Genomic DNA, 25,225 nt, shown 5'->3' with positions numbered 1-25,225 from the left:
TTTTTAGATAATAAAATAAAAAACGCCAAATAACAGCTGTGCCGATAATTAGATTTTCAAACTTTCATAAATATATATATTTGTTTGTTTTAATAGGAAAAAAACATATATCAGAGCTCAGCTTCATTACAGAAAGAAATGCTGTGCACGATGAAGTATAATAATCTGCATTTTACCCACAGTGGAGTATAATGTAGAAAACCAATATAACATACTGCATGCAGTAAGGAGTGCCAGGGTCAAAGTCCCAGAAGCCTGAAAAGAAATCCATTGACTGCTGAATGGTGTCATGAATCATGTAAAGGAAAAGAGGAGCGATGAAAAAAAGAAGGGGGAAAAATACATTCACGACTCTGAAGAGGTTCTTGATTTGAAAAACTGCTTGGCTCCGCACACGCTTGGCTCTACACACCAGCGGCAGCTTGACCACTGCTGCATGGGCCAGAGTGCTGTCCAAATGGGGCTGGTTTGAGCGAGGGAGAAAAAGGTCTGTGTGCACGTCCGTGTTCTTTTGATGCTTGGTAGTATTACAGTAGAATGACTCCACTGTCATTGGTTGAATAGGCCGGACTGCCTACTGTGACAGAATATGGGCCTCTCATACCCAAAAGGAAGGCAGTGTCGCTTCTTTAAGCAGAAAAAAAGTGGGGCCAAAAATGAAGGCGCTGCACTCGTAATAAAGCTTTACTTTCTGTATGATGCAGTGGAATAGCCCCTCTGTAGGAAAATAAGCTGAGCACAGTCCTGCCGGGCATGAGGATAAGTTGATGAGGACAGTCTGTGATGCGTCTAGACTCCGAGCCGTGGTGGATCTAGAATCCATGTCAGGTTTTAGTGTAGACCTGCGCTCAGACAGCTCCTGCAGTCGGCAGCCTGGTATCAACTGCACTGGCGCTGTTCACTGGAAGCCCGCTCAGCGCTGCTTCCTCCAAGTGTCTCAACACTGTGAGCGGGATCTTTTCCAGAGGCTAGCCGCTGAAACTTGCCCAGTCCCCACACAGTATCATTCAGGGGAGCCAGGAGAGCAGCACCGGCGGCGGCTACAGTAGCGGAGAGAGATCTTCGTCTTCTCCCCTCCACCAGACACTGAAAAGCCCCACTCTTGTCTGTCCCTCTCAGTCACTCAAGTCCTTGTTTTTTTGGTCCCCGAGCTTCGCTTCTCTTTGACTCTTGTTGTTACCGCTGCTGCGTCGGGGAGTGAGGGCGCACGCACAGGGAGAGCCGAGACTGTATGAGCCGCTCAGAGGTGTGCATGAGGTGGCTGATGAGTTAGGACTGAGCTCAGAGCAACACCTTGCGTGCCATGGAAGTGTGCGCTCGGTGCAGGGGAATGTACGGGCAGAAAGGGAGACCTGCCGCTTGAAAGCCAGCCTCTGTCCCAGACAAGGCGAGCATGCCTGAGACCTGCAGACTCACTCTCTTCGCTGCAGAGGAGTTCACATCAGACTGCCTTTCCACAATCTGACATTTTTTAAACGAATCTTTTTTCTACAGCTCACAGTTTCCTACTCACTGTCTTCAATCAAGCCCCGCGTGGCTACACTGCTTTTCGAGAAAGGTAAGAGTAGATTTTATTTTACCCCCCTCCTTCTGCGCATTAATACCATCAAAACTTATGAAACATCCAAACTGCAAACTAAAGTATAGTAACTTTTACCTTCTGCCTCGGTCACTTCTGAACCTCGCGTTTCGAAACTTGTTTAGAAAACGACAGACGGCGAGTCAGATTTGACGTTGTGTCTGAGTCAGTTTTAGGAAATTCGCATTATAATAGAGGCACCATAAGTTTAACGAGACTAAAATAATAATAATGATGAATTTAAAAAAAAAACAGAGCAACACAGTCTGCAGTGGAGTACCGACGGGTGCCGTGGTTAATTGAAAAGTGCTTAATCAAAACATAAGCAGATGTGGATTGATTTGTTCGGCTGCCGAGTCTGAACGTCTGAATTGAAACAAATTTAAAGTGCGTGTGTGTGTTTGTGAACGTGTGTGTGTGGTAGGGGGGCTCGGCAGCGCAATTTCTATGAACCAGAACACGTAAAGCGTCATTTAATTGGGATTTATGCCTCCAAAGTTGAGGTGGAGTTTTGCTGGTGGTATTGGCCACTGAGGGTTTTTTAAATCCACTGATGGGTCTTGTTGCTTTGAATGGGGATTTACGCTGGAAGCTGTGACCTGAGAAGTGTTTCTGCCTGTTTCTGGAGAGCATTCACGGGCTAATCCATTATAATTGGGGTTAGGCTATTTGTCCCAAAAAAAAAAAAAACCCCAAAAAAACGAAAGAAAGAAAGAAACAGACAGAAAATAATTCGAGCCTCAACTAGAGATGTAATAATTAGTTTTGCCTCAGAGCTAGCCTGTGAGGCAGTTGGCTCCGAGGGTGGAAGGTGACGTTGGAATGAAATGGTGAAATAAAAATAAAAAGACGAGAGCATAAAAAATAGGAACTGATTTGGCTTGCTTACACTTAACTCAAACCCAGTGGGCGCAGAGTGGCAGTAAAAATTAGATCCTTTTACTGCGCATTTATTATTTAGGCCCACCGATTCCGAACGTGTCTTGTCAACCATGTGTTAAAGAGGAGGCGGGAGACGCGCACATGCGGTGCGGTGCGTGCCTCTCCTTTTGCTGGAGAAACACACAGCGGTCACCGCTGATGCATGGCTGCCTGGAGCGGAGCAGCAATCTTCAGTGATCGATCAGAGGATTGGGTTAAATTTAGCTCCAGCAGACTTCACATGCCCACAGTTTTTTTTCCCTTCATCTTCTTCTCTTTTGGGGGGTTCAGGACTAATCTTAAGAAGGCGAGAGACAGACCTTCGAATTCCTGCCTGGATTACTGTCCATAGATGTCCCTCATGTCTGTCTTTAATATATCTGCACAACACATTCTCACGTATACGTACTTGTCCATAGCGGGTTACAGAGTTGGAGTAAAAGAGGATTTTCCCCCCTTTTGCCTCATATATTCTTAGATAATTTTTCAAATGAGAAACAAAATAAACCTAATTGCAAAGTTATTGTTCATCTTCTCATCTTCTCCACAAATCCATACTCTCAATAAAAAAGTGTTGAAATTTAAGGAATTTATAAGAAGCATGGCTGCTGCTCCCTGAATACTTTTTTTTTTTAGTATTGTGATGATGATTCCATTTCCTTGTACTTGTATTAAAAAAAGGTAAAATTGGGCTAATGTGAGTGCAAATTCCAGCTGTTTGGAAGGAACATATTAGCATATCAAAGTGGTGCTTGCACAATTGAAGGAGTCATATATTCTGCCACTGGTTTTGGCTGATCCTGAAAGGCTTCAGAATGAGTGTGTGAGCTAGTAAAACTCAAGTTTCTTTCTCCATTCTTCTTGTGCACACGTCCCTCTGACATCTTGCATATAACATACGTGCCATGGCATCCTCACAGTGAGTCAGTTATAGTAAACAATGGGGGATGAAAATGACAGGAAATTCAAAATGTATAAATGCTGGCGATGTTTGATTCTTGGTTAAAGTAGTAATAAAATTGTGTGATTTCGTGTGGGAGTCTGAAAAGAAATACAGGTCTATCTACACTCAGTGGAAATAATGTAATCTACCTGTGAATGCGTCCTAAAGAAGGAGACTGTCTTCTCAGATGTCGTTGCTTGATATCTTAAGCCCGGCTATTATGAGTAGTTTACCAGTATGAGAGCACCTTTTTCAGTCTGTAGCCTCGTTTGAATGGAAGTGCGTCCGGTTTCAAAGAACTGAAGCTGCTCTTGATGTGCCAGAGCCCCACATTGCCTCTATTCGCTTGCATGTTCGTCTCCATTGGCGGATCAATAGAGCCCGGCACACTCCTGTATGGGTCTGAGGGAGACATATCACTCCTTAGTAAACTTTGGTATACCACGCTGTCACAGAACGCAAGGCTCTCGAGCGAGTGTGAAAGGGCGAGTGGGTGTGAACACATCCAAATTTGCCACATTATGGACTCTGGCTCCATTTTCTGCTGGGATGGTCCCCTCCTCAGAACAGCAGCTGAGCTTTTTGGATATTTGACGTGTGGATTAAACAGAAATGACGCAGCCTTCATTGCCTGTCCAGATTTTTTCTAATATCCCAACAAGCCAGACTTGTTCCACTCTGGTTTTATTAAGGTAATTTGTTATCGATTTTATTCACTGTGAGCTTGCACATGCTGACCGGTGGTGGCATTTGCTCACTTTGCTTTGTGTCTCTCTGTCATGAGTGTGGATGTGAGCCTGCGATTGGCGAGCCACTATGACTGATTTAAAGGTTGCTTTGTGGCTGCATGGATAGCTTGTGCCAGCCTCGCACTGTCAGGATGCTCTTCGTTCGTGTGAGCCCATCTTTGCTGTCCTTCCTGCGCATCAGAGTCTTTGTTAGCTAAGGAACAATGACCAATTTTAAAAGTGTAGTTGTTGTTGCAAATGATGTGCTAGCTGCTCCACAGCATAATCCACCCCCCAAATAATAAAAGAAATGATGGAGGCTTTGAGTGTGTCAGCAGAAGAGGATTGCAGGGAGTTAGATTTACATCCCATTGCTTATTTGGCGTGTAAATTGTGGGTTTGTGTTTTCAGATGCAATCTTTTCTTTTGCCTTAACCACCTACATGGAGTCATACTGTGCGGATAACTGCTTGCCATTAAAGGGAATAAACAAGGCTGTAAAAGAAAGCTATGGCAAATTTGATGTAATGTGCAGGGCTTTGGTGGGCCAGTGTACCTCCCCTTTCATGACTGATTTTATTTTACGATTGGCAATCAGTAAAACGCTAGTGCGCTAGTGTGTTCCCCTCCCTGCCATTTTGTGAAACATTTGTTTCCACTTGCCAAAGGCCTCTGGTGCAGCGGGGGGATTCGGTGCCCCTGAAATGGCAGGTGAAACTTTCTGCTTGCCTAAATAATTTCCTAGCAGAACATTACTCTGGGAGTGGAAAGTAGGGCTCCATTCAAAGTCTGATGACAAGAAACAGCATGAGCGTTAGCCGATAGATGTCACGATGGTTTGTCTGCACTGGCTAAGTGGCAGTCTCCCTTAGCTTATCTGGCATCTCTTTTTATGAAAGGTATTTGGAGATAAGGCCGTGCAAAGTGCAAAACTGGGTCATAAAATCTCCTTTTTTGTGTGTCCTCTGGTCACAAGACGACTGGGCGTAGCACGCCGCTCTGTTTGCCTTTTTTACAATGTGTTCAAAACACTGCTCGTATTAGCAACGTGTGTTTAGGTCACTCAGAGAAGTGAAAGAAAATTCTGCCAAGAGATCACTGGGTGGAAATTTGATCAACAAATTGTGATTTTTAAAAAAAAAAAACATTTTTATATTAATCTCTAGAGGTATAAAAAGCGAGATTGCAAATAAATTATGTTTTTTTTTTTATTATTTAAAAATATTCTTAATTTTCAGACCTGACATTGTGGTTATTTTTGATGCTTTTATATATAAGTTGTTACATTTATTCCTATTGTAATTTGAAGAAGGTTGAAACACACACACACACACACACACACACACACACACACACACACACACACACACACACACACACACACACAGTCTCATTTTTGTGCTATGTGAACAGGACTTGTCCTTATCTGTGCACAGCTGCAACACTATTTGGGAAAATATTCAATTTCAGTGTGACAGAGGAGAACTTGGGAGGCAAGGCTCTAAGCAAACAGCAGTTATTGCGGCTCTGCCATAGCAGCGGAGAGCAAGGCCTGGCTGGGAGAGAGGGGGGATCTGCGGACGTCTGCCAGGGGAAGGAGTAATGTCTCGGCTGGATTATAGGCGAGCGAAGCACATCCACATTTAAAAGCCACTTTTCCAACAAGACAGGGCTCTTATTTAGGGATGGTGTGGGTAAACACGGCAGAGCAATATATTTCCTCCATATAGGCTGCTGTCCTTGACAATTGTGACTCATTGCAAGTAAGAAAAGTTGCTTCTTTATTTTTTTAACAATGGGATATGGATGTTCTCCGGTATATTCAAGCCGACATTCTTGCAGCGAACAAAAATGGTAAGTCGAGTTTGACATTTCAATATAATTTTACTCGTTTGAGTGGCAGCGCTTTTATTTGCGTTTGCTTCTGGGGCTGTATTTTAAATATACCAAATTATTTACGTACCTGTTTGTTGTTGACTGTTTAGCAGTCTAGTGAACCGGGACCCTCTTAAAGAAATCTGTAGGGAACAGAAACACTGAACTAAAACTAATACATATATATGTATATCTAAAAAAGCAGTAGTTGTTTCTCCAGTGGATGAAAAATGAGCGAAAAAGATGTGAGAATATTTGGTTTTAGAGTTCTTCTTAAGTGTTTGGATATTGATCTACTGGGAGATGATTCAGAAAACGATACACTGAAGCATTTTGGAATCCATCAAAAACACACAGCAGTGTTTCCAGTGTTAAAATACTCTAAAAAGTCAAAGTGACCTGCAGGTAGATCCACTCCCATAAATGGTGCACTTCCTTATTTGCAGCTAAAGTCCTGCCAAATACATGTTTTGTTCTGCTTTTTTTTACCGCCCCCATCGTTGCATATTTTATTCTATACGTTTATTTGTTTAGGCGGTGGTTTTCTTTCATGATATTTTATTTTACAGTATGTAGTTAGGGAGTGCAGAAGCTTTGTTCTTGTAACGTAGCTGCCAAGTCAGATGGAGTTGAGCGTCTGGTCTGGGAGTTTCAGAGGAATATCACAGGCATGGTAAGTTGCTAAAAACTAAGCTAATCAACAAAATAATTGTCTGTTCAATTGCTACCATGCCAGAGACATCAAACACAGCCGAGGTTGAAAAAACAATCAAATTATCTCTTAATGATTGCTCACGCTGACAGATGAGTGCTCGTGAGTCGGTTTTTGTTTGTAGGCGACATATGCGAGGAAGAAGGAAATTCTGCGGTCGCTCTCGCGCTGCATAAATTCTGTGTACATTTTAATAATCTACATAGATATCCATCATCACCTGTAATGAAAACAATTTTATCTTATTATGTGGTTTTTGGCAGTGAAACAGAGAACTGTATTAGTCTATTAATTTCCTGCAGTGAATCATGAATCCTGCTGCTTTTATCCTCGCAGCACCCTCCATGTGTGGTCCACAAAAATGTTTCTATTTCCTCTCCAAACTAAAGTTTGGCCCCTATGCCGGCTCTCCCCTCCTCCTCACCCCCCCTCCCCGCCACACACCCTCCCTCTCTTTCTCTGTCTTTCTCTCTCTGCGTAGATAATGTCTCTGCAAATGATTTAACCGCCCTCGTTGAGGCTCCTTCCAGTAATTGAACAAGCAGAGACTGGGTGCTTTACAGGAAAACAATAGTCATATTATCTCAGATCTCTACTACTCTCAGATTCAACAAAACACAAGGTTGGACTGGACTTTGTGGACTGCTTCACATCTGAATTGAAGAAAAGAATCAGGTTTGCTTTCTCTTGTCCAACGGGAGAAAAAAAAATGAAAAGGGCCGCGGGAAAATGGGTGCCATTACTTTACTCAGTGCATGTGGGCTACAGTGCAGCCTCAGGTAGCGCTGCTAATAATTAGTCACAAATATGCTTTGATAAATGGTGATCATAAATCTCAAGGTGCCACTGGAATTATTATTGATATTTTTATTGTTATATTTATTATTATGCACATGGCTGAATATGAAAATGTGGCTGAAACCTCCACGTTTGAGCGTGATTGCTCCGGGTTGGTATTTGTTTTGCTTTTTGGCACAGCGAGGGGAGCTTTGATTGTGTTGCTGTGGAGCTGAATTGACCTTGTGTGTCAGAATGAGCTTTTTCTACGCCTTGTTTCATACGCAGCACTGTTAGGCTGAAATGGCCTTAGGAGGAGTTGTTCTTGACAGAGATGCATTGTTTCAGGCAGCCAATAAACCACTGCACTGAGTGGCTACATCTGTGAACCTCATCTTGACTACAGTGTGGGGCTAGCAACAACACGGCAACTGTCACGGCTGCACCTGCTGCTGTCTCAGTACAGAGCCTCCCTCTCTGTTACCCATAGAGCCGCATCACTCTTTTCCCTGTGACAAGCCAGAGGCAATGGTCTCTGCGTAGGTCAACTGAGGAGAAGCTTCTTGGGAAAACATTTTGAAGGCAGAGGACAAAATGTCAGTCCTCCCCCCCAAAAAAGAGAGATGTTAAAATAAAGTTTCTGCCCCGAAGGCCGGGATTTGGTTCCGCTGGAGCTCGGCTATAAAATTCTGTAAGTCTATAAAACATAGAGGGGCTTGTTTAGTAAAACGTGCCCAACACTTGAGGGTCCATTTTTCAGCGCATTTGTCCAGCCACAGGAACGGTCTGGGATATGACAGCAAGCTGTCCCTCCATGATAATGTGAAGGATGAATGCAGATAAATGGAGCCGACTCTTCTGTACACACACGCCGCATGTTTGTGTATCGAGGCCATTCAGAAGATGATCTGATCAGCTACGAAGAGATTCAGGGGCATTAAAGGCTTTTAAATCTCATATGTACACATATTTGCCGCGCCGCTGTTAAAAGTCACAAAGCCGGGCTCTGGTGTGGAAATGCACGAGTAAAACTCAGGTTTGTGCGTTCACTTTACACGCTTCAGTGAGTACCTGAAAGAGAACGCAAGAAGCAAGAAAATATTTTGCAGAAAATGACTAGCGAATCGATTGTACATGATAACACAGCCATCATGCTGTCTCAGAAACAAGATTATTGGAGGGGAACAATGCCGAGAGAATTTTCAGCCAGGAGAAGTGATGCAACGTGTCCACTTTCCTGCCAAATTGAACTTAGGGGTGTGAAAAGCAATGCAAGGATGTGAGGAATGGGTCTGACGTGCATGCAGACAGTGTGGGATTAACACAGGGAAAGATTGAGCGACAGTGGCCGGTGACTTCTCTTTACAGCTTTGCTTGTACAGCTGTGCCAGGCCTGGCATTCACTGCTGCCTGTTGGATCCAACTCCTCCTCTACTGCCGTGGGGGTGAGGTAATGAACATCTTAAATACTGCAGAGAAGTTGCTCCTGAATGTGTGTGTGTGTCGATGGAGACGTCAAATTATTCATGTATTTATAATGAAATTTGGAGTGCTTAATATTGACACCTCACTGCGTCTCTGTACTGATTTGATCTTTTTGGCATTTGCACAGGAAAAAGACATATACAGGCTGCCCTAATAATTCATCGTGCCTCCTTCTAAATGAGGTGTGAGGCAGCTCTGCTGGTGTGAATTCTGTTATAAATCACACATACCCTGACTGCTTTATCCATTAGAGCCACCGGTTTGTCTAATTCAGTCCACAGCAAACCGGTTTAAGTAATTAAGATGAGTGTGAGAACTGCAGCTTATACTTCACATCTGTTATGTTGTGACTGAGCAGGACGTGCAGAAGCAGAAGAAATGCTATTAGTTGCACAACTGCAATAAAACTGAGGACGCTCACCGTATAGATTCCTTGCAATAAGCGCAAACAATAACAGCATGTAATAAATATTTAAGGCTAAAATTTCATTACCGGCCAAATGTCCAGTATCTCCGTAGGTGGCAAAAATGTTCTTCTTTGTTGTGTTATAATGCATTTTTTTAAGCTGCTACATTTTTACATATATTATTTTTGAATATTTCAGAATTTAAAATTGAACGACATTTGGATTTCTCTTTATAGTGAAAGAGTTTTATCGCTTTGCTTATTTCTTAAATAACTTTAAAAATTAACAATAATTTGAGGTGTGTAAAAAGCAGCCTCGCAATGCTGTAACATATTTATTGCTCGGTAAACAAAAATTTTTAAAGGTGTAATTTTAGTTTGTTCAAGAAAAAAAAAATAGGTCAGGTTTTGTGTTTGGTGGATATTTCGTGTGTGTGTGTGTGTGTGTGTGTGTGTGTGTGTGTGGCATGAAAAGAGATAAATGAGGCCAAAAAGTGCCATGACCTGCTAAGAAATAAACACAGATAAGCCAAAGCAGGGAAAAAAGTAGTTTTATCTACTTTATAGCTGTGTTTTTGTACTGGGACCATTAAAGCGAACATGTGTTCACGTCCTTATAAATCACCCAGTGATAAAATGAAAGCAAGGTTAAATGATGACCAGACAGAAAGCTCTGAGCAAGCTCTACAAATTCTCAAGTACTGCATCTGTGCCCGGCAACACATGTTTCATTTTTAGCTTCAGCATCAGCAGCTGAACCAATGTGATGAGTGCTATTTTGTAGTAGTTGATGGAAATGGGGAAAAAAAAGCTGTGTAAAGAGGACAGTCAAATGGGTGGGTGGGGGGGCAGAAACTGGTGCTTTTTTTTTTTTTTTTTTTTTTTTTTGTCGTTGCAAAAAGTGGAGCCAGTGGCATTTCTGTCATTCATCAGCTCGAGCTGATTACTAGTGAGTCTGGAGTGAGCTGACAGGAAGCGGCTCCTGCAACCATTACCATCAGCCCGGCCCGGGGGTAGGCAAGAAGCTTCAACTCCAAGGAGGCAGAGACGTGCCTAAAGAATGGAAAAGTTTCTCTGTGCTCCCTGAAAACATCTCTCTGGGTATCAGGGTGAGGTAGTAAATTTTGCCTAAATGTTTAGCTTGTTTTTATTTATGTTTTAAAGGTCTACCTAAGACGAACATTTGCTCTGTAAATGGTGGTGTTGAAATGTGGGTTCCAGACACCAAAGCTGAGCCTTAACAATCAGCGAGAGATGGTGAATGTTGCAGACGCTGCAACGCCTACTCGTTTTACAGTTTACTGCAAGGGCCAAAAAATAGAGACGAAAAAAAGGGATCTTTTATTCTCTCACCTGAAAAGGCTCGAGGCTCCCGTGGAAGCAGCGTGGAAAAAGCAGGATTGTGCAAGCATTACTTGGAGACGTTTTCTGAAAGTCACTGCCCATAAGACTTTCTCAGGTGCATGCTTGATATTTAAATGATAAGTGAATTCAGACACAATTCATACAACTGGAGCAGCAGCAGGCTCAAAAAATGCCAAATGTTGCTGCAGATGTTTTGGTGTAAAAAAACCCAGGAGGATGACATGTTAAATGTATTGATTTTATTCTGTAGTTACCTTCCATAACATTAAGTCCTCCACATACCCATTTGTTTTCAGTGTTAAAAAACATATACGAGTTACCAACAGTCAGTATTAGGTTGCACCTTCCAGTCTTTTCAAGCTTCCTGGATTTTCATGTTTTTGCAAAGAGCGATATTTAAAGAAAACACACAAAGCAAAAGGTTGCAAGTAGCATCTCTTATATTTAATGTGGAAATTCCAGAAAGTTTGCATGCTACACATTCGGCTGCATTTTAATTAATTTCATAAATGCGTAACTGTTTCCTCTTTTGTAAATTCACCTCTTTCTCACCTCTCTTTCACATCCTTGGTATCCATGAAGATGAAATGCTGTTGCTAACAGGAACAGGTTCATCTTAGCTAGCCGCTTTAGTCGCATAAATCCTAACATTTCATCTGCACGGCTCGCTTCATTATGTTTCTCCGAATAGTGCGTCTTGTTAAAAAAAATAAAATAAAAAATCAGCCTCCATATTGGCGCTTGTTGTTCTTCAGAGGATAGTTTTCCTCCCCAGCAAGAGTCCTTGTCAAAGTGTTTTGCTCCTCTGCCACTGTGGGGACTTTGTGTTCTCACTCACTTCATATTCATAGTGAGTCTCATTCTTCTGTCATTATTCTGTATAACTTAGAACTGTAGCAATTACACTTCAATGGATTACCTATGCAGACATGCAGAGATTAAAATCTTGGCTTCCTGCTACCTCAAACCGCGGTGGTTCAAAGCTACAACCTGCCCTGCAATCCGCTATCGTTTAGCAGAGCACAAAATTGGTCAACCTCTCATAGTTTGTTTGGGAATTTGAATCCCTTTGGTATTCAAAACAGGAGGACCTTATGACAGGGAGATAATTTCACAGTGAATGTTTTATCGCAGTCTGCTTGACAGTCTCCTGTATTTGTCTGCTCTCTCTCTCCTTGTGTCTTTGGATTCCCTGACTTTGGTCCAGTTATTCGAAGGAGAAAAAAAACAACAACAAAAGAAAGCCCTGTTTATCCCCCCCCCCCTTTTTTTTTTTTTGTTATCACAAAGGAACAAACACATATTAAACATACACAAGGTGCAGAAGCAGTGATTGCTGTATCTGCTGTCCTACTGTGGGTGGCAGGGGACGATAACATAAGCCACCGATTCATTTACATATTTTTTCTTTATTCATGTCAAGCCCAAATCATGGTCAGTTGGGAAATGAGGAACATTGGTGAAAAGAGATGTTTTCGCCCATAATGAAGATTTTTTTTTATCCTCCTGTGGCCTGCCACGTGTTTAGATTCGGGCAAAGTGCAACAGCAGCAGCGCCGCTCTTACGTCAACTGCACGCAGGTTTTCTTTAATCATCCAAACTGCAGTTGAAACTTTTCCACCTATTTTAAAAAAAATCGAATCTCTCTCTCAGTCTCAAAGAAGGCTGATCCATTGTACAGTGAGCAGGCGGGAGCGAGAACCTATAACACCTTAGTTATTAAAATTGGGGGAGATGGAACGAGCCAATCTTGGCTTGTTTGCATCACAATCCCCCTCGCGCTGCTGATGTTATGCAAATGAGGACGGTAGAGAAAGCTCAGCCCCAAAACTGTCCTCTCCCTTTCACAGCTGAAGGTGGGGAGAGGGCAAGGAGTAGTGACACTGGAACGGCACGAGGAAATCCAATGAAGCAGCCTCCCCAAAAATTCAAAGCAACCCAAATTACTCGCTTATGTCGTGCTGCTGTGTATAAATGCCATATTAGATGCTTTTTTTCTTTAAAAAAACAAACTATGTAGTCTCACCCCTTTTTCACTCTTTTAATGAAAATATGTTTCATGTAATTGTGCAGCAGAGTGTGTAAAACATTCATTTGTGAGCGGCAGCAAAATGCCTTTTAGACATTTTCTGTATCTTTAAAAAAAGGCCAATATACATTCATCGGTTTAAAAAGCACCGTTACCTGTCACGGCAGTACTGAGTGAAGATTTAGGGCTGACAAGTGATTGCATTCAGGAAAGACTACACCCACTTCTTTTGTCTAAGCTTCCTGACGAGACACAGCGCTATACCTTGTTTAGCTTGACATACGCCGCTCCCCCTGTCTGACAAAGGCATTCATGCCGTCTTTTAGATTGGAAATAGATTCGGCAGTAGTGGGATAGAAATGCGCTCGGATGAAGTACGCTACTGTACATCCACTGCTGAAATCATTCGTACAGTATTGCTTCTCTTCCTGTTTAGCTGATGACTGAGATGATGCAGTGGCCCTTTTGGCTTTGGCTTTGTCCTTCCCCTGAGCCACAGAAAGGTTAAAAGCATTAATTAGACATTAAGCATAGTGCCTCTAATCTGAAAGAATTAACATTCTTCAAAAACATATACATTTCCACAGTAACACAATAACTAGTTTTACAGGATTTGATGCAATTTTTGCCTCTGATGCATCAACAAATACAGAGAAATTGTATTAGGGGCACTGCAGTGAGCTGAGTCTAGGTAAAAGCTTCTATTAAGACATTGTTAAACATAAAAGCCACAAAGGAGAAGATGATGCAGACTGTCCGGAATGTAAATTCAGCGTATGCCAAGTATTTACTTAATGACATATCTGTCAGTCGAGGTGCATTGAAAACATTCCTTCGTTTTTCAGTTTCTCTGCTTCTCGTCGCCTAGACGAAAAAAAGTCTCAAATAAGTGTCTTATTTTCACGCTCACGCTGCTCCATTGAAAACGCGTCTCTCACAAGTCGTCGTCTCCGTTACTTTCTTCGTGTTTTGTGTTGCTGCCCACTGCCTTAAAAATTAATCATCCTGTTTAATAACGCCTCACGATCACAGTGCATTATTGATGGTGAGTCCTTAATAGAAGGATGAAGCGAAGGTTTTACCCATTCAGCTGCTCCGTTTGGAGGGGGGCAGAGGATCACAAAAGCTGCTTACTGGTGCATATCCGTGTAAATACGGCGCATTATTGTCATAGACTAAAAACCAGGCCTTGTGCTTCCAAAAGGTCTTGGTCCCTCTTTTGCAAACAGCCATGTTGTTTTAGATGAGAGGTGACTCATACGTAGAAAAAAAGGTTGTGTGTAGCGGACGTTAACCCAACTTTTATGCTGTCCTGATGTGCTCTCGGGGCGTCAACCCTGCAAAGTATTTATGCGCACACACTAATTGGATCAGGTTTCTCAACAGGGGGCTATATACTACATATTGCATGCATTCTCTGTATTTCAAGGTGAATCACACCTTGTCAAGGACTTATTGGACTTGATTGGCAGGTACTATCACCATGAGATGCCCATATAATGGCAGGGCTCACTTACCTGACCTGCCTATTTATCTTGCTGTATTAATGTCAGCCTATTAATTCCTAAGCGGAGGAACATTTGGCAAAGACACCGTTTAACAGCCCTGGCTGAATCATTCTTATCTCTGCAGACCTGAAAGGAATAGTTTTGTGCTATCAGCAAGTGGAAATGACATTTTGAAATTTCATTCGAGATAATCCACTTCACTTCCCAGTAAAACATCAAAATTAGAACAAAAAAAATGTATGGGACCCGTATTAAAACTTTGTTACCGTGGCAAATCACCTGCCTATAATCCATGTGGACAGACAGGTGTAGGTATCTTTCAGCGCTAATAGGATTTTTCTTGCATTGCTAAAGTGATTATGAGGCTATGGATTTAATATATATTCAAGCAGAGGGGGCGATAACACTAAGTGCTTAGAAATGCAGAGGAAAAGTGCCACGTTGAAACATATCGTATGTTGACATTCTTAAATCAGGAAATCTTTCCTGATAAACGTGGCGCTTCTCGACATGTAAAACTACGGCAGACCAGAAATACTTTTTTGTTTTGTTTTTCATATTGTCAAGTAAAACATCGAAGGAGGGAAATGAAAATAAAACAATGCTGTCTTTTCTTTCTCCTAGACGATCCATTTATTTTTGAATGTATTGAAGTGCTGGAGTGTTTCAGGGCTTAGCTCATGATTGCTTTATTTAGTAGCCATATGTCCTAACCAGTGGGGAGTACCCTAATCGATTAATTGAGTGGCTCATAAAAATGATGAATGGTGCAAACACTAAGAGCAGTGAGCATGACAAGTACCACGCTTATGTCACACTCTGCTCCTCTTGCATGCTACTGCCTTTTCCGTGCAGTGTGGCTTGCATCAGAGCCGGCTAATGATTCGTTTAATCCAAATGTTGTGATCAACAAATTCAAAAAACAGTTGGTTTTATGTGCTCTCAGATGATGAAATTCACAAGATAATACATGAAAGTTTCAAGTAAGCTAGCCTCCCACAGACAGTGTGACTAAAAGTCCTAGCACTCCTAATCACGACATCTCCAGCTATGTTACTATGCAGAGTAATAATAAAATAAAAATAATCTTCCATGCAATTTTTCTCCACCCTTATCCTTTGCGCTCCCTGCTCCATTAGCCATCTCTGCTGCTGAGGAGTCCTGTCGTGCAGCATGCATGTTTGACCCGGTATTTCACTGGCTCGGCTCGTGTCAGGGTCGGGTCTCGTGTTCGTGGCACCAGCAGTCGCACGGCGTTTGGTCGGGTGTCGCTCGGCTCCTCTGGTCCTGTTCTGCTCTCAATCATTCCCTCAGCAGAGAGGTCAGCCTTGATTCCTTCCTGGCCTATATCCGACTCAGTGGGGGCTCCAGACTCATCTGCTCACCAGCCCAATCTCTACGCTTGCAAAATGTACATTTCAGCAGTGTCAAAGCAGGGACACAGTCACTTTTGAGAAGACATTTCTTCCACATTTGAGACTTGAGTATTTTCTGACTGAGCCCCATGTTTCAGGTTTTTTGGTCTTTTTTTTTTTTTTCGAACTGTGCAGGAGAAACAGATAACAGGGTTCTTATAGTGCGTATGAATTAATGTATGAGGATAGTTTTGGGAAAGCCCAATAGAAACCAAATGTGTTTCCCTGCATTCAACATGTGGTGGTCTGTTGATTCTGATTTCCATTTCAGTGAATATCTGGCCCTGCGTTTCCCTTCTTTTGCATCCCTGTGATGTTCGGTGACAATTAACATCCCAACTCTTTCTCGAGGTTTGTTGAAAGCTCAGGGGCTAATTCAAGGGTCAAGCAAGACTTGCAAGCTGTCAGTCTCTCATTGTAACTCGTGTCCCACTCCCCCACTCAGGTTCTTTATTCCGGCTCCCCCTCCATTCTCCCAGACCTCGTTCTGTAGAATGGCCCAACTCTTCTTCTATTCTCCTGTGGCCCTCTAACAGCTAGAGAGGGACAACCAGGAGCTTTGTCTAAGAAGCCCAGCATTCTTTCACATCTGCCTCTTGTTTTCAGACCCCCACTGCATTTAAATTTCAAACTGTCCTTTTCAATCAATCCTCTCTCCCTCCCTTCTAATAACCCCCTTCCTCCCAGTCACTAAGCCCTTTTATTTCTTTTTTTACTAAGAGGACCAACTGCTCCTGCAATTCCTAATTTTGTCACACAGTTGTTGATTATAAAGCATTCTGTTGTATTGCCCGTATATCAAGCACACATATGTTTAAAGCCTCTGGGCTCACGCCCCTGTGGCTTCTACATTTTTCAGAGTACTTAAACATCTGTCTGCAGTGGCTTCACGTTTAGCCCAAGCACTGCGATGCTTGTTGACATTTTAGCAATCTGTGCTTAAAAATCACAGAAGACCGCTACGGTCATGCGTTTCGTGAAGTCGAAGGACCCGCGTCGACAGCGGCGCTCGTCATCTGTGCATCTCTGCGTATCGAGTCCAAACTTCCAGCACGACGCAGCGGCGGCGTTATGGAGATGCTCAAACCTGCTCTGAGATCACACCGGAGTCGAGGGCTATTTGAGAAAATGGTCAAAATGAGATCACCGGCAGTTTCCGTTACAAGGCGAAGAGAGGGAAAAGAAACCCCCAGCTGAGAGGGGAGACCTCAGCCTGTTTAATGAGGAGAACGGCAGTCTGCAGTCTTCCTGCAGCCTGCGCCTTTGGTGTCTCAGCATGTTAAGCACTCACAGCATGATACAAAATATATTAAAGTATAGGACTGTTATCGTCGATTTACAGAACATCCGTCCCCGTGTACCGCGGATCTACAGTCGTCCTTTTTTTTCTTTTCCTTTTGTGGCAGGGGGTCTACGCTGCCTTCGAGGCAAAGTGTTTAAAGGCATCCCGTCTTTGTCTTAGCATTCTGACACAGGGCGTGTGAGCGCGCTGTCTCCCTTTTTTTACACTAAGCAATGATGACAAGGAAGGAAGAATAAATCATATTGAGACCAGCCTGTTTACATACACAAACAGCCTCAGCCATGAAGAAGACACGCATCCACCAGCATGTTTTAACCTATTTTGACCATAAAGTTTGGCATAAAGTGTCGACTCGAGCTATAACAGTTTAGTTAGACCTGATTTGGCTTAAACGATCACTCGATACGTTTGTTGGTGCATCAGCTAATAAAGCAACTGTAAAGGGAAAAATGACTACTTCACCATGGGAAGCCAATAGACCGGTTATCGAAACAAACACGTTAAGTAGGTCACAGCGTCTTGTCAAGGATGTAAGCTGAGCAGGACTAGTGCCAGTCACGGCACATACATCCAGTAGCTTCTGTTTCCCCAGTCTGGTGCGCACACAGAGTGAACCTGGTGCAAAGTGAGGCTACATTTGTTGACAATGGCATGTGATGACAAGAGCGGAAGCTAATTTTTAACAGATTTCGTTTTTTCCAGCTAACGCCTCCAGGGTTAGAGCCTGAATGAATGCCGCCTTCTCCATGTGCAGATATTCCTCTTGAACTATATTTTGCTGTTAAACGCTAAAACACAAGAGTAAAGAATGAATGATCCTGTTAAGGAGCCTAATTTTGTTAAACTGTTCATTTCATCTGAGTGTTCATACTGTATTAGTTTTAAGGACTGATTACCATCATCCACCGCTCAACACACGTAGATGTCTTTTGGCAAAAGTGGACAAACCAGTAGCCGATGAGGCTAAGATGAAGCTAATATGGTCACTATCCACCAGCTTTATTGTTAGACGATCAGCTCAAGAGCTGATTACGCCGTACGTTTGGACCTTGACTTTACAGGCTGATTGTGTGTCGCCACTCACCTGATAAATTGAATTGGTGCCACGTGGACTGAAGAAAAAAAAGGGTCAGAGTTTTATTGGAATCCAACATGTTTGATCAACTTTCATTTGTTAAGCCTCATGACTGCATATTATTCCATTGAAACTAAATACCCGGTGGCTGTGTGTGTTCTGCTCCTGTTAACCTCTTTTAAATGGCTCTAAAATTAGAGGTCTCAGGTGAGGCACAATGTCATACTAGATGAGCTGATTATGGCAGGTTTAATTATAACTTTGTTGGCTAATGTGTGTGCTCTGCATGTTTTCTCGGTGATAAATTATTACACTGTCTGAGAACTCAGACAAAATAGATCAAAGACCTTTCGGGCCGTGGATATTCTCCAGTGTGGAGGAGGCAGCTGAAGACGGGTTGTGCAGCTCTGACTGTACATGACAAACAAAATTCCTCACGGTCTTTTCTTGTTAGCTGCAAGTATAACGGATAACATCCAGTCCTTTGAATCTTAACTAACAATTGCAGGCTGAAGACTCGGAAAGAAAAAAATGGAACTGTGTTTTTGAATGTGCTAAAAAAGAAAAAAAACTGTTTCTAATGGGATCCTATGAGCCTTGTTGCCAGAGTGATGCCATATCCCATGGTGAATGTGCTAATGGTCCATGGGAGTGAGAGGATTGAGCTTAGCCCAGCAGTGTAAACACACAGACAAAAGGGAGCCGTTAGTTCTGTGAAACGCATGCCTGGGCGCGCAGGTAGGCATTAGGTTTCACCCTACACAGCTTCAACGCTGTATCTGTGGCGGGGAGGAGGCCATTTGCTTTTGTAGCGAAAGAGAGCAAAACAAACATTCAGACTCGTACAACAGAGACAGGTATGGATGGGCTGGGGAGACAGGAATTTTGGTTTGGAGAGATGTAAGGGACTGGGGGGGGGGACTGGAGAGATAAGGTGGTTTGTGGTCAGTCACAACACAGAGAAGTGACCATTTGCTTGGTAGTGTTTGTTTGTTTGTCTGGGGGGGGGTGTCATAAAATATCACTCAAACAGAAGTAGAGCTCCGCTTGGATACAAGTGAGATTCCAGTAGTGCATCCCCGGCCAAAAGTAGCTTCATTACTGCTACATTGTTACGTAAAATGCGTGTTGCTGATCGTTTCGTTACGTGTGCAACCTTCCTAAAAATAACCGGATGTGAAAACAGCTCCCATATGTAAGAAAACCACCTCTGAAATGGACAATAACAACAATGACAATGCAAAGCAAGCTGCACGGAAAGCTTTTTGGCTGATGCTATCCGGGCTATTATCATTAATATTTCTAGCACTAAATGTTACTGTCATTTACTTTAGCATTTCCACCACGTGGCTGTAGCGTTTTGCTCCGTGTCAGTTTACAGCTGGTCAGGACGCGCTGCAGCTCTTACAACAGAGCTTTTACTCGGTCGGCGAGATGCTTTTGGTGTTATGAAGGTGCTACGTTTTAGCACATCAAAGTGATGTCACGTGAGACAGTGGCCCAAAAAAAAAGGGATTTTAAAGGGGTTTAAACAATGTTCAAAAGGCATAAATGTGTTCTGTGGAACAGGAACAGAAAATACAAGTTGACACAGTTTTGATAAGGTTAGCATCGCTAAAGGTCTTGAGAAGGTAGAAGGTGGACAGGGCGGGATCCGTCTTTTTGATCACGGTGCTGATCCCACTCAGCCCCCCCTCGGCTTACACACACACAACGATTCACCCCCACCCCTCCCTGCTGGGGAAATAGTTAGCATTGAGCTGCCATCAAGGGATTTCCCTTTGCAGGATTATTGAACTTCTGGGCTTATTTTAGTGGCTTGCACGGGGTTTGTGGCATTTCACAGTTGTCACATTTCTGCAGCGGGATGTATATGCAGCATCAAGTGCCTTGTGACACGAGTGTTACAGGATGAATTCCACTGTGAAATCACACAAGGACAGAGCTCGCACGTTGAATTATTATCACTGCTGAAGGGAATGTCTTTTTTTGTGTTCTCTGCAGGTTAGAGGATCAATGATGAGCATCTCTGAGACCACTTGGCTTGGACTTTTCTAATCAGAACCTGTTAGTCACAACACAAATCTGCCACACAACATCAACACCTGGCACCATGTCTTGCTCCCTGTGGAAACTACCCACTTTCTGCTGGTTTCTCATCACTCTAGCCCAAGTACACTCCACAGAGGGTAAGTAGCTCCTCTCGCTTTCGTCAAAAACATACTGCTAGTTTTTTTTTTTTTTGATAGCGTCTTTTGAAAAAGTGTGTTGTTGTTTTTTTTCAGGCTCACATAAAAAAACGTATTTTTTTAATGCTATTGTTTTCTACTGCATATAGCATAAGCAGTTACATTGTGGCTGAAGCCAAATCTGCTCTCTGAGTGCAGCCACTGCTTGTGTAAGTAATGCAGCTTGGAGGACAGTGGGCACAGGCGGATGGGGGATAATCTTGAGTGGTTTCATTAGTTGGTAAATTGTGATTTGTCTGAGATTTTCTGCTTGAAAGCGTCAGTTGTTCCCAGTGGCATCAGAGCTGGATCCATTTTTAAATTCCTCACTAAAATGTTCTGTCTCATGGCAGGCAGGCACACAGATTTCACACCTCAAAAAATATAAAGCTTGAATGTGTTTTAATCATACTGCATTAAGTTTTGATTAAATCACTCTCAGCTGTATCGTAATTACAAGATTTATGCGTCCAAGCCTTATCTCATAAACTGTATCCTCTACTTATTAGTGTTTAATCGCAAGACTAGAGGTGCTTTACTTTAGACGTTTGATTATTGGATTTAAAATAAAGCGAGGTTGGCATCTTTTTCGTGCAGTATAAGATGAGTCTTTACAGATTTTGCTTCACTGCTGCCAACTGTTTTAAGATCTCGCCAACTGTTCGCTATACCTGCTTTATTACTTCTTAAAAAACTTAATAATGTAGGATTACTCATTCAAGTTTTCAAGGTAATGATTTCTCAAGATTCATTTACACTGTAGCAGGTCACACTGGCACGATGTGCTTTACCATATGGTCTTCTCATGTATCACCTGGGTTCAATTTGATCTTTCATGTAAGAAATGTGAAACCGTATGGGAAACAGTCGGGGAAACGATTGCACTGTCTTTACATGCACGCACATACAAATCTATATGTTTTCCTCAAATATTGGCACTTTACTAAACCCCAATTCTGAACCTCGGGCAAAGAGCAATTACGAGACTCGTGTATATACACGTTAATCTATTTAGGAAAACCTCAGAGGTTTTCCTATCCATGTTGCGTTGCCTCTGGTGTTTACCGGGTGCTCCACAAAATTCAGTCAGCAGGGTTTGCAATAAATCTTGTCGATAGACTAATGGTTTTTTAAGACACATCTGCTGCAACAGTGCGAAGGAGTGAACTGCATGTGCTGCGTGAGTCCACTCTGGCAGAAGAGACAGACATGACAATGTGTCCAGAATCGGGGAGGAGAACGGGTTCAAAAACACGTAAATAGCCCCGTTTATTAATAACATGGCATTTGTCATTCACCTTTTTCCTCTTGCTGGATAGCCTCCTCCCCGAGCCCCCCACCCACCTTCTCCTTTTTCCCATCTCAGCCCAGAAACAGTTCATTACAAACAATATCCTCAAGTAAACATGCTTCATTAAACTGCGTCTACCCCTAATATCTTTTTAATGCATTTTTATAATTGAATTAAATGGGTTAGTGCAGTGCTGTAAATAGTTTAAAGTTAGTTTTCCAGTTTTTCTTTTTTGTTGTATCTAAAGAAAGACTCATACACACAGCCAATACCGATACTGACCATCTGTCTCATGCCTTCACTTTTTCTTCATGAATATCTGTATTTGCTGGGCTCATTTCTCCCCCGTTTTTTCTTTTCCCTTCACATCCTCATCTCTCAAAATTGCACCCTCCTCAGCCTATTCTGCAGCATTAATTTCCAAAATTGATTTGTTACATACCTTTCAGACAGTACTGCACAAAAGCCCACACGGGCGTCGTTACGACATAGATACTACGATCACTCACGATGATATGAGACCAGTGCTGGTTACAGTATAGACTTACTTTTTTATTTTCTGCTCTCCGTCTATAATTTAGCTTCACCTTTATTAAAGAGACATCAGGTGAAAATAATTTAGCATAAGAACTACTCAGTCCATTAAGACAGTTCTAAAGGAGAGCGACTGGAAAAAGTGGGAAAAGAATTAAGAAGGAAAGACTTGACAAAAATATCTTGGCCTCTGGTGAATCAATTTTGACCTTTTGAATTCCCCCTAAATTCATGGAAGTGAAATACTGAAGTGTGGGAATGCCCTTTTAAAACAGAAAGAGCCCACAGACACCAGCAGCACTGGTTTCAGCTTATAGGTGAGCGTCAGGCTTCACACATTAATATTCACAATGCTCTACGCATGTTTTGCCTTCCACTAATTAATTATGTTTACAGTCTTTAATTTACCTTGTGAAACAGAGCGAGGGCGATCTAAACACAGTGATTAATAGCGTTCATTTCATCTGTCTACCTATGTTTCTGTCTGTCTGTGCATCAGCACAACAATCACGCTCACAGTGGTCTTCTGTAAAGTAGTGGGTTTATTTCCTTTTGTCCCATTGGCTTTCCCTGTGGATATCACCATGACAACCCATCTAAAATGAGGCGAAGGTGTAATTTACAAAGTAATAATATTTTTTGCAAAAAAAACAAAAAAAACCCAGTCGTGATTTACCCCTGCAATACATGATTAAATTGGCTCACATATCTTTCAAAATAATTTAGTGAATTCTGGTGGGGTTGAAAGGATTTGTATGTATCAGCGACAGAATAACAATTCCCACCCAGCTCAGCCACACGCTCTCGTCGAAGTTTTCCCGATGATTGTTGGAACTACGCGGGGCCGAACCGAAGAGCAGGGATTCAGTTTTAGAAATGCGATATTAGGGTGAAAGTTGCGACACACTCGCCTGTCCCTACGCTGCTCTTCCTGCACCATTGTTGGTTTGAAATTATTATCAACACTTAATCAGGAAATTCCCTTTCCTGGGAGCTTTTTGGGAAGTTTGTTTAATTTAATTGTCACAGTTTCACAGTGTACGGATGTTACTGTGTGAGTGATCATGTTTTGCAGATGTATAAGCAAACATAAGAAAAACTATCTCAAGTAGGGCATGTCGACCTTATGCAACAAAAATTAAACTTCAGTTATTTTCTCTTCCATTGCACTATAATAAAAGCTGCTTGTTCAGTGGCAAAAGTGGCAAACGAGCTTGAGAATTCCCGTTTCTGTCACAGACCCTGAAACCACACTAGTTTCTCCTCGATGCTTAAAATGTTCAAAGTACTTGAGATTTCTCAAGGGCAGCAAGAAAGGGCCTGTTATTGTACCACGTGAAATGAAAAGAGAAGGGTTTTAAAAGCTGTCACACCAAAGTCTGTGGAGAGAAATAATCAAGGTGTTTTGAAAATATAAAGGCTAGAAGTAAAAGCCTGCAGAATAATGTGAACCAGGACCTGCAAGGGCAGGACCCGGCTTCTCCCAGTGCTCTGGCACCACCTATTTGACCCATTTAGCCTTTTCTTGTAACCATAAAAGCCTGTTTTATAACTTCATTAGGATGGCAGGCTGCTATCTTGTTATTTTCCACGTTGTTCTCTTTTTTGTTCTCTATTTTCTGCTCCAGTGTCTTACTGACCAGCATTAGGGCAAGAAGATAAGAAGATAACTATCTAACAGGTAAATCCAATCAGGTAAACTATAAATCCTGTTATCATAAGCCCGGTCTTTAAAGGCACACACACTGTATCTCAGACTAATCGTTAGCCGTTCATTCTGCCCAGCACCAGGTGCCTCTTTCTTAGTTGTCTTAAAAATAAAAAGAGAACACTGTTAGATGAGTAAACCATTTTTTCCCTTTTTGAATACTCGTTTGTGTCGGTTGTGTCCGTGGAAAAAGAATAGCACCCCGCTGCGTCGCCATGCTCCAGTCCCCTGATCACTTAATTTGGCATTTAGCTATGAGCCAGCCTTTGAAAACATTGGCCCATACCTAATTTGTTAACAGAGACAAATCAGTTGTTGCATAATTACTTTCTGAAATGCTAAGTTTTCATACTTTCCAATTTGCTTATTGTTGAAGCAAAACGGTAAAGGCTAAAGGGCTGGATTTTTAAAATTTCCTTTTATCTCGTGTGTCTAAACCAACCTCTGTTGGTTTTGTCTTTCTACCTCCTGTGTGATGTCATCCTGGTTGTTTGTGGCAGACTGGTTGTTTGTGGAATCTGGCTCCCCGCGGAGCCAGGCAGGCGTGGGGCCTGTGTACGAAGGCCCACCATGCTGTCATGTCTCTTTCATCGCCAGCCAGGCTTGGCCAATAAGGAGATAAGGAGACAATGACTGGGAGAGCAAGCAGTGGCAAGGTGTAACCACAGCCCCCGGGTCTCCTCCCTGCCGAGTACTTCAAATCCTCATTAGGATTTTCAGCAAAGGAAGGAGGGATTTTCTGGATTAGGGCTTTGTCACAGCTGGCTCCAGGTTGGTGTTTGTCATGCACAAGCATGGTGAAGCGCTGACATCTTGGCACTCTCCTTTCTCCCACCCAAACACTGATATTCCCTTCACCTGGCTACTGAGGCAGTTTAAGGATGTTCCACTAACCCAAAATCTATGACTGCTAACTCGTTGCCCTTGCTAAAGGTTTTTAACAGCTTCCTAGTAGCCTGCGCTCGTGGATTTGGACTGCCGCGTCAGCATTCTTCTTAATGGCTATTTATGCGGAGATAACCTTGGAAAGCATCATTAGTTTGTTGTTTGCTGTCACCATCCATAAGTCGTGCCCAGATCTGGGGCCGCGACACAGATGCGGCAGCTCAAACAGCAGATACGATGCCGTGTCAGTCATGGCGGGGATGCTAAAGTGTCTTTCATAAAGCATTTTGCCCCCAGATTTCTCACGCATTTCCACAAGGTTTCTATGGTCATTTTTTCTTTCTTTCTAAACCGAAGCAAAGAGTTTCCTGTTTCAAATACGGTTACTGCTTTAATTAAGCCACGCGTGTTCCAGTCCTGTGCTACAAAACAACAAGACTGTGTTTCCTCATGTGTT

General features: G+C 42.6%; 1 protein-coding gene across 34 annotated transcripts in view; it reads left to right on the top strand.

The window, feature by feature from the left end:
* Positions 1 to 646: 646 nt before the first annotated feature.
* adgrl2a (adhesion G protein-coupled receptor L2a) overlaps positions 647 to 25,225 on the top strand; it is an 89,852-nt gene continuing 65,273 nt past the window's right edge. For 12 of the 34 annotated variants that reach the window (XM_040031553.1, XM_040031603.1, XM_040031542.1 and 9 more), the window contains exons 1-2: positions 649 to 1,558; positions 20,127 to 20,311. In XM_040031553.1, coding sequence (XP_039887487.1) covers positions 20,236 to 20,311 — 76 coding nt within the window. In that variant the 5' untranslated portion in view covers positions 649 to 1,558; positions 20,127 to 20,235. Of the gene's footprint in view, positions 1,559 to 1,612; positions 4,136 to 6,046; positions 7,434 to 20,126; positions 20,312 to 25,225 lie in introns of those variants that run through there. The other 22 variants (XM_040031389.1, XM_040031535.1, XM_040031403.1 and 19 more) reach the window with 4 other exon arrangements.

This window comes from Simochromis diagramma, unplaced genomic scaffold (assembly GCF_900408965.1).
Source record: "Simochromis diagramma unplaced genomic scaffold, fSimDia1.1 OVJJ01000334.1, whole genome shotgun sequence".
In the NCBI taxonomy this organism is placed as follows: Eukaryota; Metazoa; Chordata; class Actinopteri; order Cichliformes; family Cichlidae; genus Simochromis; species Simochromis diagramma.
This window is presented reverse-complemented; position numbering and strand designations above follow the sequence as displayed.